Source organism: Brassica napus, chromosome C8, assembly GCF_020379485.1.
Source record: "Brassica napus cultivar Da-Ae chromosome C8, Da-Ae, whole genome shotgun sequence".
NCBI classification, from domain to species: domain Eukaryota; kingdom Viridiplantae; phylum Streptophyta; class Magnoliopsida; order Brassicales; family Brassicaceae; genus Brassica; species Brassica napus.
The window spans coordinates 19847929-19868003 of record NC_063451.1 but is presented as its reverse complement, the minus strand read 5'-3'; the positions used below and the strand labels follow the sequence as shown (position 1 = coordinate 19868003).

Below are 20075 nucleotides of genomic sequence, written 5' to 3'. Positions count from 1 at the left end.
GTAGCTATAGATCGGTTTCTTCTCCAATCAAGAACCTATTCCGAGCATTCCTCAACACAAAACCGGTACGTTGGGGGAAGAGACGAGTCACATCTTCCGAGCAAGAGAACAGGCTGAAATGGAGGCACCACCAAGAGTTGAACTTCAGACCCTACAAAAAAAAAGAGGGAATGCAATATACCGGAACAACCAACTAGCCAATCCGGCACTGGGATGATCCCACTCCAAGAAAGTCTCCACCCAACCCGCATTCTCTTTTTCCTTCTCACACGCATTCAGATAAGAGTTTTTTTTCTGGCTAAACCAAACTGTTCCTGATTTTTAATCATCGAGTTATATAGTGAGCTTTTTGGCTTTTTGATGATAATGATGCAGGACATAAGAGCATCCGCACTGGATAATTTTTCAACTTTAGTCTCTAGACAATATAGTATTTTTAACACAGTTTTAATTTGAATTAAAATTAAATGTTCAAAATTCAATGCCACCATTTATGTAAAGACATCTGTAGAACCAACCCCTCAACCGTTTAGGAAAGTTAGAACATGTCCAATGGTTAGAGTAGTCCATAATGGGTTCTAATGATTAGTTTAATAATTAATTTAGTAATTTGTGAAGTTTAGAATCCTTGCTAATGTAATTAAAGAGGTTCTTAAAAAACAAACTTTTTATTTTATTTTATAAGTTGAATTTATAAGTTGAATGATTGGATTTTATGACATAAACTGAAAATACACAAAACATATTTTGGTGTAAGAGAAGATGTCACTCAACCATGATGACTAAGATAATATAACAAGAATTGAGTTCCAAAAAACTAATGAAACTATTTCAAATAAACCATGAAGAACCGTAATCTAATCTCGTCATCTTCTCTTCTTAGCTGCCCTGCCAACTCAGAGTATAGATGCTGTACTCTTGCAAGCTTTCTCACTGTTTTTTGGGGCTTCACAATTACTCTGTCACATATGGCCTACAAAGCAGAAGATTATATATGGATCTGCTATAGAAAGCTTACAGTTATATGAAAAATGACGTTATAATTTAAAAAGCCTCAAAAAGCAGTTATCACTCAACACTTCTACTTGAAATTGCGGGTAGAAGAACTTACACTAAGTTTTTCTCTAATAGTCTCTCGCACAAAGGAGAATTCAAGATCGTCTTTAGGACTGCAAATTTATTTGCAAATAATATCAGTATGCCTATCTGGAAGTTTATAAACATGCATGCATCCCATGAATGTTCACAGCACAAATCAAAACAATTGACCTGTTTAGTAAGTCACGCTCTATCTCCAAATCAGAAACCTCTGAATCACCTCTAGGCCTGGTTGCAGCCAAAGCCTCACTCCAGACACCTAGATGTTTCCTATAGAAGAGTCTCTCAGGCTGCTCCACAAGAACCAACACTTGAGTTCACATCATTTCTAAAAACCACAGTGTGCTAACAAATTCTCTATATATAAAGAAATAGCTAGAGTAAGTAACCTACCGTAACCATGACACATGATTCCATACCGAGACCAACATTGCACTTATATTAAATAGAGGGTTGATAAAAAAAAAAAAAGTTTACATAAATAGAGGCAGGACAAGAAAACAATGCCAAAAATAGAAGCTTATACCTTCTTCCCGGCAGAGATTCTGTCATCGAAAATCTTTGCTGCATCCTCGGCAAGAATGGGAGTAGCTTTCTGCTGACTCTCGGTCTTTGATTTATCTAACCTCTCAGGCTTCGATGATGATTCAGCCATATCACTACTCGAAGAACCCTCCACTGGCATTGTCCATACAAGTGAAAAGCTTTTATTGCCACCACCTGAAAACACACACACACACACACACACACACACAAAGCCCATTTTATCAAAGCTAGACAATGAATATCAAACCACCCAGAAGGGAATGGATCCAAAGACGATAAAAGATGGACCTTTAGCATAAACAATGATACCTGAAGATTCGGCCACAGCGTTGTCGACAATGGAGGCAACAGCAGGATCTGGTATCCTCTCTACTTCTTCAGAGCCATGGATGAAGCCTTTAATCTCCTCGATTTTTACCCAAGCACGGTCGGAACTTGGTTATAATCAATCACACACATGCGAATCAAACGCTCACACTCGTTCGCTCTCCAATCAAACGAACGTTCATGATCCTCTACAGAGGAAATCGAACACTCTCGAATCAAACGAACAAAAACTATTATATAAGAAAAATTTGACAGAGAATCGACAGAGAAGATGGAGAGATCGAGCTTGGAGGAGGAAGAGAAAAAATGGGATTTTCCCATGAGACGCCGACGAAGGAGAGAGGCCCTCGAATAGGAAGGTGACACGTAAGGGTTCTTATCAACCTTTAAGCAGCGATTCTCTCATTTCTTTTTCCTTTTCATTTATTTTTTTCACTTTTTTATTTGGAACCTCATCTAAGAGGCTCCGATGGAGTTGGTCTTACGTTTCTGTATCAAATGCTGGGAAGAGACAAAATGGTTCAAAAAAATCTATTATGGACACATGTGTATTTTTGTTTAAAAATTAAAAAAAAAATCGAAAATAGAAGAAAAAGACTAAGTAACCAAGAAACTTCAACTTATTTACAAACCCAATCACCGGAACCCATTAACCCGACCCGACCCAACTTGAAAACCCTAAATTCCCAATTTCATCTTTCCCCACTCACGATTTCAAACTCTCTCTCCCATAACCACCACGATTTTAAACTTCTATCTATAATCAAACTTAGATTCAAGCACAATCTTCTCTAAACAACAATCCCCATCTCCAATTTCGTATCCAATTTCGTGTGTGCAAAGTCGCCAAAAACTCGGCTCGCCAAGATGAAAGAAAAAGCGGAAGCATCGGAGAAGAAGAAGAACGCCGACGTGAAAAGAAGAAAAGGAGCGGCAGCGAAAAGTAGAGCCGCCATTAAGAAAAAGAGAGAAGCGGCGAAGAGGAGTGAAACCACAGAGAAGAAGAGGAAGCGAGACAGTGGTCTGGACGGTGGGTCCTCGTCGAATCCAACCAAGAGGACTCGGAACCGTGTGAGAGAAACCGCAGCATCTCCACCGGAACATCAAGGCGTTCATGCCCCCACACCAGCAACAGAATTGCCTTCTCATGGCGATAGCGAGGGTACACCACGCCCAGTGATTCCGAGTCAGCCACAAAAATCGCCAACACCAACTCATGCAGCGAGTGAGGCCGAGAATCAGCAACAACCTCGAGTAACCTCAGGCTCTTCCACAAAGAGTCCTTCACATCGTGTAGACGAGCAGAACGGTGAGGAGATTGGATCTAACAACAGAGATTCAAACGCACCCGAGGTTGCCGTTGATAATGACGCTCCAAGAACGGTAAACAAGTCAATTTAAAATGGTTTTAGAATTATTTATGATAGCATTGAACTAAGAAATATGTAGTAATTATATAAGTAGTGTAACTAGTACAACTAAAAGAATAAAACTAGTTCAACTGGTAATAATATGTTGTAAACAGAATCAATGGAATTAGTATAACTAGTACAACCACACTTCTTATAAATAATATAACTGGTACAACTATCAAAAGTATAATTAGTTTAACTAATACACCTGAGTATTGAATAACTAGTACAACTAAAAGAATGAAACTAGTTCAACTGGTAATAATATGTTGTAAAACAGAATCAATGGAACTAGTATAACTAGTACAACCACACTTCTTATAACTAATATAACTGGTATAACTATGAAAAGTATAATTAGTCTAACTAATACAACTGAGTATTGAATTACTAGTACAACTAAAAGAATGAAACTAGTTCAACAGGTAATAATATGTTGTAAACAGATTCAAGATAACTAGTAAAACCACTTTTTTATAAGTAATATAACTGGTACAACTACGCTTCTTATACGGGTCGTCTTACTGGTATAACTAGAGAAGTATTTTGTATAACTATTTAATGAGATGGTGTTGTCGTTGTATAACTAGGGTTGCTGGTAGAACTAGTAATATTATTTTTCATTTAATTAGTGTAACTGGTACAACTAAGTGATTTTGTGATGTATAACTCAGTTATTTATTCAGTGTATTTTGTTTGTGTTTTTCAGGTTGAGAGGGATGATATGACCGTAGAAGCTGCCAGACCTGCTGGTTTTTTCTTCAAACCGAGCGACTATGGAAAGGGTTGCAAGCTCTCCTCAAGGTGCCATGAACACGATTTTCTGAAGACGATTAAAAAGTTAGAGGCCTCAGAGAAGAGTTGGTTTCAGGATCATCCTCAGTTCAAGCATATATTCCACATGGATTGTACCCCAACAAGAAAAGTGATGGGATTGTGGATGTTGCTACTTCGTACTATGCATACAGGAAAGGGTCGACAAGCTTGGTTTGGGGTAAACGGTGTTCCAATTAGATACTCCATCAGGGAACATAGCCTCCTCTCTGGTTTATACTGCCACTCATATCCAGAAAACTATCCGAGCATAGGGAGCATGAAGTTTGCGAGAAAGTATTTTAAGGTAAAGAAGACAAAGGATGGGAAGGAAAAGGGTCTGCAAGTGACAGAAGCAGATGTCTTAGAGAAACTTCAGAAGATGAAGTTTGATGGTAGTGGCGATCGTCTGAGGATGGCAGTTCTTTACTTTTTGGCTAGAGTTTTAAGAGGAAGGTCAAAAGGAGGATACTTCATTGAGTATTTCATTCTCCAAGCAACAGAAGATCTGGAGTTTTGCACCGAATTTCCATGGGGCCGTTACACATTTGATGATTGCATGAAGGAGATTTTTCATGTGAGGGATCAGTTTCGTGATGGGATCCCAGAGAAGGCACAATGGGTATTTCCTGGGTTTATCAACCCTTTGGAGGTATATGAATTATATTTTTCATAAGCATATTTGTTATAATATAACTAATGTGATTGTGTGAAATGATGTGCAGATATTAGCATTTGAATGTATCCCTGTCCTTAGAGATAGATTCAGAGAGCCTGTTCCAAACTGTCCTGATGGTTGTCCAAGAATGTGCAAATGGAAGTTCAAGAGGACCGGAACAACATGATTTCCACTTGACATGATTTATCGGACGCTAGGAAACACAAAGGTAAAAGCTTATAATTTTTTTAAGTGTTGTTTATGTCATTTTCTTCAAGTTCATAGTTAATTAAATGTGTAATTTGTTGTTGGTTATATTTCAGGAGATTATCAGTATTTTGGAACCACAAGGATATGAAGCAGACCTTTTGTATGAAATAATGGATGAAGGGACTTATGAAGACTTGGAGCTGATAGATGATTCGGATACGCCAGACATAGCTGTTGACAGTTGGAACAAGATCCTACTAGAACCAGGGAGTAAAATTTTCTGGCCGGATCTATTCGAGATGGATGTGAGAACCCGAGAGCAACAAGAGCAAGCAGAAGGCGAGGCAGGGGGCGAGGCAGGAGGCGAGGCAGGAGTTGAGGCAGGGGGCCAGGCAGGAGGCGAGGCAGGGGGCGAGGCAGGTCGTGAGAGTTTAAGAGAATTAGAGTTGAAGTTGAACAAAAGAATGGACGATGGATTTGCATTGAGAGACGAAGCAATTCGTCTTCTAGCAGCAAGAGTGAAGGAGTTAGAACAAGACAAGATTCAGAGAGAAAGTTGGCCATTCCAGTTTGGTGAAGCTGAAACCGGATATGCTTCCGGAGGGAGAAGAAGAGATAAGGATGGTGATGAAGAGGCTGAGATGCATGGTGATAAGGAGGGTGATGAAGAGACTGAGATGCATGGTGATAAGAAGGGTGATGAAGAGGCTGAGAAGCAGGGCTTGGATGATTATGAGGGTGATAAGGAGGGCGAGGACAATGGTGACAAGGATGGTGATGAGGCAGAGGCTGAGAAGGATGGTGATGAGGCAGAGGCTGAGAAAGATGGTGAGAAACAGATCGAGGCAGAGGCTGAGAAGGATGGTGATGAGGCATAGGCTGAGAAAGATGGTGAGAAACAGATCGAGGCAGAGGCTGAGAAGTTGATGCAAGGTAAATCATGATAACATATAAGTTCAAATTATATTTTAAATGATGATGATCTAAGTCAGGATGTATTTTTGTTCAATGTAGATACTGAAGAGAGATTTGATGATGATGGAGATGAGCAATCTACACTTCAAATTATGGCAGACACTGCAGAGAGATTTAAGAAGGCTGCTGTGGAAAAAGCTGCTGCGGACAAGACAAATGAGGTTGTAGATGATGATGATGCTTTGGAGAAGGAAGGTGAGGTTGGAGTTGATGTTGCTTTAGAGGAGGCAGCTTCTGTTGGAGTGGATGATGCTTTAGAGGAGGCAGCTTCGGTTGGAGTTGATGAGATGCCAAAGAGGGTGTCCAAGCGTTCTCATTTGTTGAGGTCTCTTTTTACGCCAAACTGATTTGGGGAAGTGCTAAACTATGTTGTTGCTTTTGGAACATGTATGTGTTTGTTTTAAAACCTAAATCCAAACTTGTATGTGTGTGTTTTAAAACCTAAAACTTGTATGTGTGTGTGTTTTAAAACCTAAATCCAAACTTGTATGTGTGTAATTGATTTGGTGGTTGAATAGGTTGCATTTACAGGTGGGAAACTAGAACAAGTAAAACTGCATCAACTATGCCCAAAAATATAAAATTAGTACAACTAGAAAAACTAGTACAACTAGTGTTGAATTAAAACATGTAGGACTTATCTAGGAATCCACTTATTTGAAACACATTATGCACACAAAGTTGTATTAGTTATTTAGTTATACTGGTTTCTACAAAGTTGTACTAGTTTATTAGTTATACTGTCCTGCACAAAGTTGTACTAGTTATTCAGTTATACTGGTTTGTACAGAGTTGTACTTTGGGAGTGAAACCTGAAAATATTAGTTGTACCAAAAAAAAAATACCATTATCTAAGTTGTACCATTTATTTATGTTTACATTTGTTTGCCTCGATACAATGAAAGCATCACTATTGTTAAAATACTTGTCACGTATGTTTTACAAAAAATATGTGGACAAACAAGTAAACAAACCTTAAAAGTATAAGGTAGATCAAGCAAACTTTTGTGATGGAGTTAGAAATCTAAAAAAAAAAAAAGTCCAATACAAAACACAAAGAAACCTATCCAAACACTTAAAAATTAGACTATTTGATTGTTTTATTAATAGGGAAAGCCCAAAAGAATATTTAAATTTCATAACATGCATAGTTGTACTAGTTATACCAGTAGAACCTATTTTAGTAAACTAGACATAGTTGTACTAGTTATACCAGTAGAACCTATTTTAGTTTTACTAGTTATATCAGTATGACAACACATAAATATGAGTGTTATGTTTATGAAGTTTTACCTGATTGAAACAACACAACGCATAAATAAATTCTACAACACATAAATATGTTCCACAACACATAAGCAAGTTCCATAACAAGTTGACAAGTAAGACTCATTCATCATTTCCTTCGTTGTCACCTCCCTCGTCCCCATTTCCCTTGCTGCCACTGCTGTCACTACCACCGCTATTGCTATCACTGCCACTGCAATCACTGCCACTTTCTTCGTTTTCACCAATCAATGGTGGAAACTTCTTCTTTCTCTTCCTCCGATATTCTCCGGCAGACGGGAATCTAGTAACTTGTAGTCTTCCTTTTTTTTCTCCACATACGGAGGGAAGACAACCTGAGATAGGATTTCCTCAGGAATTTCAGAACTTTCCCATGTTGAATGATGAGGCACTGGATATATTGTCCTGTAATATGCCAAAGTCCACTGCTCCATCCAGTAATACCTAGAACAATAATGTTCAGCCATTTCTCCACGCGCCATGATGGCAGCAAGTGCATGCACACAAGGATACCGATCAATATCAAAATACCTCAATAGCATGTTTTGTTTCTCAAATCAACCAAATAACCATGACCATCCTCGCCAAGCACATTGTAGTGACCTTCAAATGTATTTAGCTCGGTCACCTTCAGCTTTTTAGCCGTAGGATATATGTGATGCAATATCCCATGCACATGTGGGATTAGTATCTGCCTCTCTGGTACGCGTAGAGATAATAGACGGTATTTGTTGAACCATTATGTTATCTTTTCCACGATCACATCAAGCATTGGCAACAACGCATATTTCTTTGGTTCCTTCAAAACACCATTGATAGATTCAACAGTGTTGGTTGTGTCTATGTTGTACCTTTCTCCCGGAAATTTACATCTTGCCCATTTTGTCTCATGAACACTGTCATCTAGATACTCGGCCGCTTGAGGATACATTTTCCTGAATTCGTTGTAGCATTTTCTGAACTCCACCTCACTGTAAATACCAGCAATATCTCTAAATTTTTTGGCAACCCCTTTCTTGTTAACATTGCTGCAAGCTCCGCTGACATTATTAGACAAGTGATAATTGCAATATCCATGGATCGCCAATGGGTATACCTCGTGTACTTTCTTGATGATGCTTTGGTTTCTATCAGTACAAAATACAAGCTGAGGATCATCTGGTATCAAAGTTTTTAATATAGTTAAAAACCACTCCCAGCTTGCATTTTTCTCACCATCTACTACCGCAAAAGCAAGGGGATAAAGATGATGATCTGGATCCTGAGCAGTGGCAATGAGAAGCACTCCTTTGTACACACCCTTCAGGTGAGTTCCATCCATTATTATCAATTGCTTCATCGCCTTGAACCCTTCGATGCAAGCTCCAAGCGCAAAGAACATATACTTAAACTGGTTCTTCTCATCCACTTCTAATCGTGTAATGGTATCAGGATTCATCCTTTGTAACATGTGCAAGTAAGATGGCAGCCTAGCAAAACTCTCCTCCGGGTTGCCACGCAAATCACTCAAAGCTTTATTTTTCCCTCTCAAAGCCGTAGAATATGAAACCTTAACACTCAGTCTGTTCTGCACCAAATCTATGAGAGTCTTTGGATCCGGAGTCTTGTATTTGCCGGGATAATCAGAGTGCACCACTGATGCGACCAAGCTTGGCGTGCCTCTTTTCTTCTTCTTCATGACACTTGCATCTCCACGAGAGCACGTATGCATCTTTCTATACGTTCTGATAGAGAAAAAATCAGAGTTCTTCAGCTTTGCAGCTCGTAAATACCATCTGCATCCAGCCCCACGACATTTCAATATGTAAACCCGAGGATTCGACTTCTTTATATCAACCTGAAAACAATTGGAATGCACACCTCTGTCCACTAAATCCCTCACTTCTTCTCTAGTCGCAAATTCTTGATGAAAACTAATATCAATGCCATCATCCCACTCTGAATTGACAACATGAGGTTCAACTGCTGTAACAGCCGGCAACTCCTCCCTATCATCCATTTCATCACCCTCTTCACTGATTTTCTCATGCTCAAACTCATCCTCCTGAATATGAGGAACAATTTCCAACTCTCCAACTCCAACCATGCCATCATTAGCTCTGGCATCACTCAAATTTTCCTCATTCATAGAAAACATCTTGTTGCTCTGATTTTCTGCGACGATTTCCTTAAGCTCCACACGCAAGACACTACGTCGGTTTTTCTTATCTACCTTCATTAAATATCCTAAAACATCTTCATCATCCAAGATATAACAAGGCCTCTTATTATTCAATACCAGCGGAAAGTAACTCAACTGAAGCTTCGTCTCAACTACATCGATCTTCATTTTCTTGGCTATTATATCAACTAACTGAGAATAAGTAATCTCCTCATATCTTCCTTTCATCACTAGTGTAGAAATATGTTGCTCTTCACCATGTTCAAAATGTATCACCACAGACCCATTACTATCCATAGTTCCTGAAAATGACTAAAAACCAAAATTATCATTAATAAGTTAGTTCAGTTATACTAATATTATCAATTAGACTAGTTTACATGTAACAATAGTTATCAGTTATACTAGTAAGACCAGTTATACTATGTCAACTTTGCCCATGACTACTATAATTTATACGAGTGGTACCAATACTATCTATTCAATGTGTTACTCCAAGTTTTACCAGGTTTACTAGTGGTATGTTTCAGATGAATAATATCAGTAATACTAGTTCTGCCAGTTTTACTACTTTCCATTTTACTAGAGTTGTACCTAGTTGTACCTATTGTACCATAGACAAAAATGATTTATTCTACAATATCATGCTTCATACTTTAACCAAATTATATTAAACTTTATAATCTGACTCATATGGTTAACACACAGTTTATATGACTAAACCGAAACAAACAACAATAAAGAGAGAGAGAGAGAGAGAGAAACAGAAGAGAGAGAGAGAAGGAGAGAGTTTACACTTATCAACCGATTTCAGAACTAAGGACGACGTACATGACCTGTTTCACGGCGTCCTAACCTGTCGAAAATCCCCAAGAAACAGAGGTGAAGGTTTGTGGATGAAAAGTTGAAGAAGAAAACTTTTGTTGGTGAGGAGAATGAATTTCCGTGGTAGTTGAGTATGGTTGTAGGAGAAATGAAGAAGAAGAAAAAAGATTAATGCATCTGTGGGACCCAGACGAGAGAGAAGAGTTTGGATGTGAGATCTGAAGGCCAAGATTAAAACAAAGACAGAAAATCCGACGGCTTAAGGGAGAGTTTCATTAATGGCATTCTTCTAAATATTGATCTATTTTCTTCTAATGATCCGACGGCTCACGTTATATCCCATAGAATTCTGATCTAAGGGTTCATATTGATTTCATTAATGGGGCAAATTGTCATTAACCACTTCCTTGTCCTATGGGAGATTATTTTAGATGGTGCCGTATTTTTTTCATCCTTTTGTTCCATAATAGATTAAAGTCCTAAGTTTCTCTACAATTTTACTTTTTCTTTCATGCTTTTAATTTTTTTAATATATCTTTTGGTGGAGTAATTTGGGAAGAATCTCCCACTTAAAATGCGCTAAGACTTCAGTTCATGCACATAGAACGCTGTCTTGAGTTGTTGCAAACTGATTAGAGCAGGCAAGGTAAAAAATACAAGAATCTACATTTTCGTTCTCTAATCTATAGAAATCAAATCTCGATTAGAAGCAAGGAACTCCTATTTATTTCATCTCGAAGTCCAACTCAACATCGGCACAAGGTGTAAGCACCAAGAATTCGAGATCAGCCTGTAACAAAAGTTTTGTGGAAGACGATGTGCAGTTGTATACTCTGGATTTCACGTATTTTGCCTTTTTCTTTGTCTTCTTATTATATCTTATATATTGTTATTGAACATATAAGTCACATAACGCATTACAAAAACTAACACCGTCTACCAAACAAAGACTTATGACAAGACATCTCTAAGCAAAATCTCCCACCTCCAGGATTGATCTTACCATGATACCGTTGAAACTTCTTTTCTGAAAACAGCTTCAAAAAGACGAAATTACCCCTTGTCATTTACACATATTTACTAATAGTACCACAACACTTCTCCTTACTATGAAATTCAGCTCTCCATGCCATCTGATCAAGCTCTTGCATCACATCATACCCAGCTGTGTCACATGTTACACATTATTTATAAGTGAAATTGTGTCATGTTTTTGAAATAGATTATATGTAGTGAGTTAAGAAAATAGAAAGAAACAAAAGTAATTTCACCTGAGCTTCTTCATGAGCCAGTTTCATCCTTCTGTAATCTTGCTGAGCCTTCTTGGACCGGAACATGGCCTGGACTCGAACCACTGATCTCTCTAGCCGATCCTCTGCTTGTTTCTGGCTTGTCTTGTAGAAATCCTCCACCGCTTCAGTGCCTTCCTTCTCCTCAGGTTGGCTAACCTGAAGCCCTCTGAATCCTCTTCTCTTGAGTCTCCACCTCAGAATCGCCTTCTCAAGAACTCCCACCGACCATGTTATCTTCTGGTACTGTCTTCTTACTTGGAACCCCCTAAACACAGCCTGCACCACCATAAAACAAATTCATCTTTAGTGTATTCTAAAGCAGCAAAGAGCAGTCTTGCAGAGTTTGATGGCGATATAATCTTTTTTTACCTGGATCTTAATTGCCTTTTTCCGCATGTTCAAAAACTCCCGCCTCATTTTCCATGTTTGGAACCTGTACTGAATCCGAGCAGCGGCTGCAATCTTCCTACGAGTCTCGTAATTTCGAAACGCATGCTGAATCTTCATAGCGGCTATTATGTTTTTGGCCTCTTCTTCTTTGCTAGCAAACCGCACCGCCTTTGACCTGACTTTGAGCTCGTGCTCTCTGAACGCCCCCTGGATCCGTGCAGCCGCCTCTGCAGCGGTTCTGTATGCCGCCAGAGTGTCCTTCAGGCTCTGCTCCTCTTCATTTGAATGCCCCGGGTTTGTTGACGTCTCTGCTTTGACGCCCTCAAGGTTACCACTGATGTTTCCAGCCATTTTCATGTCTCTGAACTGTGCTACAAGACATTTCTCTGCAAGAAAAGCTGCTAAACCCTCGTAACCTTTCTGCTGTGCAATATCAGCCGCTGTGCAGCCGCCGAGGTATTCCTTAGTCGGGTCTGTCACCAAGTTAGGCCTTGCCCCGGCAGACAGAAGAGCAGCCACCATTTTCTCCCTTTCAAAGAGTAAAACATGGAAAAGAAGTTAATAAAACGAAAAGAGGATGTGCAATTTTTAAGAAATATATAAGAAATTATTTTTTACGTAATTACTCTCACTAGATCATATTTTTGTAGTTTTAAATTTTTTAAAACTATTCTTATAAAAGGCAAGACATGTCCAATATGGTCAAAATGTCAAGAAAAATTCTTAATTGGAAAAATTGGAAATTAAATGTATCTCATTTTGCCAATCCTCTCTAAAAAGCATGCCTTTTAAGCTAAAATAATTGAGGCTATAGGCTCTCAGCTTTTTTTAACACTAAAGTATTTATATTCAAGCCAATATCAATTACAAAGTACAGCGTTTAATACGAAACCCGGAAGAGAGAGCCGACGAACCAAACACAGGTTCCCGGAGACAACAGCCCACACATGAGAGACAAGGAGAAAACAAAACAACCGACAAAGAACCTTTAAATTAAAAAATCTAAACTAGAAGAACGATAACCAGATCAAAAGAAACCCAAACAAAATGAGAATAACAAAGCATGTAGACTTCCTTGAAGCCCCTTTGAACGAGACAAGGCAAGGTAATCAACCATGGATAGAACCTTCGGCTTGTGACTCCTCCTTTAGTGAATAACTCAGCAATTTGAGAACAAAGCTTCATCTTCCAGGAGACAGAACAATTTAAGTTCATAAGTCAATCGACAAGAATGGCGGAGACAGAGAAGGAACGCCATTTGAAGATTGACGGAAGAGAAGATCTCGATCAGATCTTAAAGGAAATGACAAGGAACGAGACAACTCACAAACAAGTTCAACCTTGCTCGAGAGACAGAGAAGGTCAAAGATTGAGACCATATGTGAGCTAAAGAAAGCTCAAAGCCAACATGAAAATCATTCAAACGATTCAACACCAGGTTTCTATGACAAAAACAGATCTGAGGGTTAATAAAACCCCACCCGCTTCAACTAGGTAGATCAAGAATCAAAGATCGATTCACACTTAGCAAGATCAACTAAAACCTCTTGATCCCTTTGGAAAGTACAAGAACAGAATATTGATTATTCCACCCGATGAGAAGAACAAGAGAAAATCATAGGATTTCCCTAGAGAATCGAACCAAAAGACAAAAAAAAACAAAAGGCAAAGACCCGACTCCGGCTCTAAGGGAGCAGCCGGAGTCGGTAAACCAGCAAAGCAAACGTAGAAATTCTAGAGAGAAGGGAGAGGATTGATAGAGAGAGAGAGAGAGAGAGAGAGAGAGAGGGGGGGAGGGGAGGGGCTTCTCAGCTTAAGCCAGTAAAAAACACAAATAACTCGAAAAATAAACCTTTTAACTTAATTTAAAAGTTTCTCTAAGCAATTTCATAATTATAATGGCAGCGGAATCTCTCCCTCCCCCCTAGTCCACTAGTGTGATTAAAGGTTCATTAATGCTTCTACATTAAGAAGTCTGGGTTTTGAGTCCTAGAGAAGACGGTATTATGCAGTAAATAGAAAAAGCTTATAAGAGATCTTTAGCATGGTGGAAGGAGCATCGTATCTCATAAAACTGCTCGGGGTGGTGCAGTCATACGGGAATCCTCATAAGGCATGTAGAATTGTCGGCTGTAAGGTAAATTTGTCAGATGTAGAATCGTTTGAACATTTCTCATAGTTTATAATAACATATTTATCCAGTGTTTTAAAAAAAAATCATTATGCCATGAGAATATATTTATTCCTGGTGTGGATGTATTTAAAGGATCTAAAAAGTCATGGTTAAGCAAAGATTTGTCCTTGTACACACACACAACTCATATATAAATATACTAGTAAGATCCCAGGGCAATGGGGGGGTGGGGGAGGGGGGTTCTGTCGGATTCAGTTCTATTGATTCAAATTTTGGGGTACTATGCGCATAAGTTATCTTCAAATTTTACCAATTATCGGTTTGGCTTCCATTGGGTTCTTTATGAGTGTGATTCTCAGATTATAACCAATGTCTGAAATTCTTCACAATACTAATGATTTTTAACATTGGTCGAATACATTACAACATCATATAATCTCTATTTCTATTAGATACGATGATAAGCTACCTGCAACATATGTGATATCGACGAACAACTTCTCGGACAATGATTCCATAATGTAGCTCTCTCCATAATACTTGGATCTACGAACGGTTCTGCATGTACGTCTCCGATGGACATGCTCTCTTTGCAGCACACGATCACAATGAACAGCTACCTGCAGCAGCATACTATAACCTCTGAAAAGTCTTACATCCTATAAACTGCAAAACAATTGCATCTTCTATGCATAGAAACCTAAACCTGGTGCAAGAGTTTTTTTTAACCTTAACCACTAAGTCACAGTGCGTCCATATTCACAAATCTAATTTAAAACTAGTTACACTACGTAAACTAACTAAAATTATTCAAAATAACAAATAAAACAAATTGCAAAAAAGTCTTTAAATACTCTAAATTACCTTAACATTAACATATATAAAAACATTAACATATTTAACTAATTTTGGATATTTCAGATCCTAGTTCGAATTTTGGTTTGTTCGGGTAACCCAAACCCCAAAATACCAAACTCTAGTCATGTTCGAATATTCAACGGATCAACAGGCCAGTGTTGAGCCCATATGGGGCCTACAATTTTTTGTAGTTTTTAAGGTCATTCTTTGGTTATTAGCGGAAAATGTAAATAAGATTCTAAAAAGTATTTCAAACCTCTAACAATAAAATTTTGAATATTTTTTCTTTATTTATATAAAGAAAATAAAGAGTTAAATTTCAAAACTATAAATATATTTGTTCCAAGGGTAGTTGTAAATTTAATTTTAATCTAAATTAATTTTATTTATTATTTAGAGCTTTAAAACCCGAAATAACTCAGGACCAGCACTGCGGATCGGGTTTTGGTTGTTTCGGTTTGCGTTAGGGTAGGGAGTTCGGTTTAGGGTAAAAACACCCAGTCCTAATCCCAGCTATCGTTTTTGTACCGAGTCCATATAAAGGCATCATATAGTAGTGAGATCCCAGCTATGAACAATTATCAATTTATAAAAAAAACTGAAATTACATAAAAATGGTTTATTTTATATTATGTTCGCGAGCCATAGACAAAACAAACGCATTACATTTATCTCGGCTATGTCTTTAATTTGTCAATACAAGGACTTATTTTTATTCCATGGATAACAAAGATCAAACTCATGAGTTATCTTGTTAAACCTACAAGGTCCGAGCGGTCTTATCTTCCACGCACAATTATTGCACCAGAATTCGCCGGAACTATCTGGGGGCTCTTTATATATGTCGAACCAATAGCTTCCAATATTTGGCAACACAAAATAACAGAAAAACAATGACCTTCCAAATATCTGACGCCGGAAACTAAACGACCACGAGCTATCCACTTGCAAACTTCTGACACCAAAATCAGTCTTTTGATTTACAATGATACGAAACTATACTACCAATATCGTTGATGATTTCTACAGTTTTTTTTTGCATAAGGACTAGACGACGCATATGTTGGTGGTGATGGACCATACGGAACTGGAATGTTGTTGTTTGTGCCGGCATTTGACGAATATGTAGTTATGAAGATAATCAATATGAATAAGGATAGGTGTCGTTTTGGAATATCCATTTGGGTGGTATAGGAGAGTGTAGCTAACAACATGAAGTTTGTGATGAGTTACATATAAGATAATGCTAATGTATTAGGACACAGAGTCAACGATCATTTATATTTATTTCCGTAAATATATTAGACGAATATTATTTTTCTTAAATTAACGTATATGGTCATTGAAAAAAAAAACGTATATGGTCAAACTTTTTAGTCAAGGAACGTTAGTTAATTAACATTTTAGATTTTTCTTAAATTAACGTATATGGTAAAACTTTTTAGTCAATGAACGTTAGTTAATTAACATTTTAGATTGACTCTTTTTGAGTCATAGGATTAATACTCTATAAATTAATACTCGGTAAACTAATAAACACGATAAATTAATAAATTTTTCAGGTTTCAAATTAGATTGGTTCAAAGTATGACATAAATCAATAAAATAATAAAAAGACATTTGCTACAATAACATTAAAAATATAGAAAAAATAACCGGACGCCGGTGCCCTGGTGGTAAAGGGTTCACGGCTGTGAGTTCTCCCACCTAAGTTCGAGTCCCGGCCACTGTCAATTTAAATGGGTGAAAAAGGCGGTCCTTCTGGATGCCTTTGGCACCGGCTCAGCTCTAGTGGACGGTCATTAGGCGCTATTCGAGTTTTTTTCGAAGGCATCCGGATACCAAGGGTCATCAAAAAAGTATAGAAAATAGCTAAAATAAATTATAAAGATTTTTGAAGATTTTCTGAAGACACTTTTACTATATTACCCTTAAGCACATAATTTAATTTCTTGATTCTACCATATAAATTAGAGAATAATTAATTTCTTTAAATAAATTAATCAAAATTTGAATTTAATTAAATGGAAATAATATTAAAGATGAATCCCTTATATATTAAAGGAGAAGTATTGTAATAAATGCATTCACACTATAATAGACACGTGGCAACCTCACAATGATTTGATAATAAATATGCTAACGCGTTCACACTGTATTCATAAATGTGTTCACACTATATATTTCGTATTTTTTTAATATAAACTCACATGCATGGTTCCAATAAAACTTTGGATTTTCTATTCGAATCAAAACAAATAACGAATCAAAAGCTATATATATATATATATATATTATTTTTATTGTTTACGGATAAAGTTGGACAAAATATTTATAAATTTTGATTTGATTCGTTATCCGTTTTGATTTGAACCAAAAAAAATATGGATATCTGTAACTCTACGAAGCAAATCAAATACTAAAATACAATATAAAAAAAAGCAAATAACAAATACCTATATTTTTAGGAACGGATATCTAATTCGATCACATATATATACATATATGTACAAAATTATATATATATATATATGTTATATATGTTATAGTTTAGATAAGTTTTACAATATTTTTATGAATTAAATTTATTATATTAGGTATTAAAATTTAAAAAATTAAATGATATTTTATTTTTGTAATAAAATGTTATTATTAAAATTTTCAATTATTTTTAAAATTTTATTTTATTTACGGATTAAATCGGATATTCTTTAAAATTCTAAATCATTTCGGATATCAGAGTCACCGACTATCCAGGTGGCTAAAGATTGAATCAACATGAATGCCTCCAAATACCCAGATATTCGATATGTGTCAACCTCTATTTACGGATACAATTTATTTTTCTTTATATGAAAAAAATTCACTAATGTCAAGGCCTTTTTAATTTTTAATTAATTTTAATTTTATTTTTCTTGTATTATTTTGAACAAAAATGTCATTTAATATTAATTAACAATATCTTTATATATTTGTCAACTATTTTTATATATTTTTACATACACATACATTTGCACATTGATGTGAGCATCTTGTGACTAAGTATTTACCACAACTGAAGTATTTATTTTATTTTTTGAAGTTGAAATATTTTTTTCTTAAAGCTTCTTCCACTACTGACCAAATTGTAGTGAAATGATTTGTCTTAATAATTTTCTTTTCTTTTCTTGAACTATTATCCGTTTACAAACTATGATATGAAACCATTGGTTCGACATGACGACTATCTAAAATTCATAATATGAAAATAAACAAATAATAGTAATTTTTGGTTTTTACCGAAAAAACTAAAAAATCAAACATTCTAACCGAATAAACCAAAATAAATATTAATTTAATATAATAGTTATATTTTAGGAGATTAAAAACCAAAAAATAACTTAAAACCGAACCGATATCCAGATTAAACAGATTTAATGTGTTTTTATTAAAAATAACGAAACTAATAATCACATTCCGCGCAAGGCGTGAGTTATTACCTAGTATAACATTAAAACAACATTGATTGCTTTTACAGAAGAGGAACGAATCTGGCCAAAAAGGAAAAAACATTTTTGAAAAATCAAAAATCATTATTGTTACACATTCATCTTCCTAAAACATCTTTTTATACTAAAACATTTTTTCCACCAAAGCAAAAGTTTATACCTTAACGCGAGGTTTATACAATTCTATAACCATTATTATATCAGTGCTAGAATTTATAATAATCATTCATAGATAACACTGTTCTATGTTTTGTTTTTAATATTGCTAACCTTTTTGTAGATCTATTTACTTTTAAAAAGCATTCAAAAAGAATTTCAGGATTGAATTTCTACAAAGATCAAGGTAACTGAAACAGCTTTATATAGGCAGAAGATAAAAAGAACATAGCGTCTGTCAAATTTTGGTAGAGAAACTTCGAACCAGTAGACGTTCATGGTAAACTAGAAATCGGTAGACATATATTTTGTTTGCAAAACTTGTATATTATTTTGTTGCCTGCTCATAATAGGTAGATTATCATATAGTCTACACATGTATAGCAGACTTTACATCTGAATTTGATAGACTTGTGCGATAGATACATAGTGTCTACATGATTTTACAAATATGAAATTTGAAACCTGTAAACTAGTTTGTTGTAGGTAGATTAGAATAAAGTCTACACATGTATAGCAGACTTTACATCATGCATTTGGTAGACTTACGTAATGACTACATGTTTCTACATGCATGACATTCGAAACCTGTACGTTAGTTTGTATCTTCTTATAATCGGTAGATAAGCAAAAGATCTAAATGTGTATGGCAGACTTTATGTGTGAATTTGGTAGACTTACATATTGACTACATGTTTCTACAGACATGACATTCATAATCCGTAGATTATTTCGTTGTCTACTGATTATTGACATACTAGATTACTGTCTGCTAATAATTGGTGGATTTACATTAAGTCCACACGTGTAAAGCAGACTTTACATGTTATTTTTGTAGACTTGTATTTTGTCCTTGACTTGCCTGATGTCTACATGTTTTGGTAGACTAGATATCACATGTTCTGGTAGACTAGATCTCAGTCGGCAGATTTATATTATATCGACATGTTATTCGTAGATTAGCTAATACGCCATAGACATTTATTTTGCAGGTACGTAGTTGAGGAAATGAGTACCAATCAAAATAAAACTTGTGAATATGAAGAAAAACGTGGTACTCTTGATAGAGGTAGTGAAGATAAATGAAAAGTGGTAGGTAGTGCACTACAAGAAAACACACCGAATTTCGACGGAGGTTCCGACGGACACCAAGGTCGTCGGACATTTGTGACGGAATACTGACAAATTTCTGACCAAATCCAAAAAAATTAAGTCGTCGGAATTCCGTCGGCCATTTCCGACGGAATTCCGACGAAATATGGTTCGTCGGAACTTTCCGACGACTTTTCGACGACATTCCGATAAAAAATGTAACCGTTGTAGTCGTCGGAAGTTCGTCGGTATATTCCGACGAATTTCCGACGACATTCTGATTAACAGCAAAGTCGTCGGAAGTTCGTCGGAAAATACCGATGGAATTCCGACGAACCATGTGACCGTTGCCG

General features: G+C 36.5%; 4 protein-coding genes and 1 pseudogene across 10 annotated transcripts; 1 reads left to right on the top strand and 4 right to left on the bottom strand.

Moving 5' to 3' along the window:
- Positions 1–652: 652 nt before the first annotated feature.
- On the bottom strand, positions 653–2391 carry LOC106412107 (isochorismate synthase 2, chloroplastic). Of its 2 annotated transcripts, XM_048766624.1 has the most exons (6): positions 1954–2315; positions 1625–1818; positions 1492–1533; positions 1270–1388; positions 1112–1169; positions 653–973 (listed from the first exon to the last, which is right to left on the bottom strand). In XM_048766624.1, exons 2-6 carry the CDS (start codon positions 1781–1783, stop codon positions 827–829), a joined length of 525 nt encoding a protein of 174 aa, XP_048622581.1. In that variant the 5' UTR covers positions 1784–1818; positions 1954–2315; the 3' UTR covers positions 653–826. The 2 variants fall into 2 exon arrangements, with proteins under 2 accessions (XP_048622581.1, XP_022563436.1); XM_022707715.2 differs by lacking the exon at positions 1492–1533 and having other exon boundaries at positions 1954–2391.
- Positions 2392–2598: 207 nt separating this feature from the next.
- Positions 2599–7117, top strand: LOC106412857. The gene is made up of 2 exons (XM_022708625.2): positions 2599–3354; positions 4093–7117. Exons 1-2 carry the CDS (start codon positions 2839–2841, stop codon positions 4870–4872), a joined length of 1296 nt encoding a protein of 431 aa, XP_022564346.2. The 5' UTR covers positions 2599–2838; the 3' UTR covers positions 4873–7117.
- Positions 7118–8065: 948 nt separating this feature from the next.
- On the bottom strand, positions 8066–9784 carry LOC125591892. Its single transcript, XM_048766803.1, has one exon. The coding sequence runs from the start codon at positions 9782–9784 to the stop codon at positions 8066–8068; it is 1719 nt and encodes a 572-aa protein (XP_048622760.1).
- A 1366-nt stretch (positions 9785–11150) lies between these two features.
- Positions 11151–13818, bottom strand: LOC106415839 (calmodulin-binding transcription activator 5-like). 6 transcript variants are annotated; one of them, XM_048766619.1, is made up of 5 exons: positions 13109–13772; positions 11974–12523; positions 11584–11880; positions 11421–11477; positions 11151–11349 (listed from the first exon to the last, which is right to left on the bottom strand). In XM_048766619.1, exons 1-4 carry the CDS (start codon positions 13207–13209, stop codon positions 11463–11465), a joined length of 963 nt encoding a protein of 320 aa, XP_048622576.1. In that variant the 5' UTR covers positions 13210–13772; the 3' UTR covers positions 11151–11349; positions 11421–11462. The 6 variants fall into 6 exon arrangements, with proteins under 6 accessions (XP_048622576.1, XP_048622575.1, XP_048622578.1 ...); XM_048766618.1 differs by having other exon boundaries at positions 11151–11339; XM_048766621.1 differs by having other exon boundaries at positions 11151–11477; positions 13121–13818.
- On the bottom strand, positions 12960–17029 carry LOC106415000 (annotated as a pseudogene).
- Positions 17030–20075: the final 3046 nt, after the last annotated feature.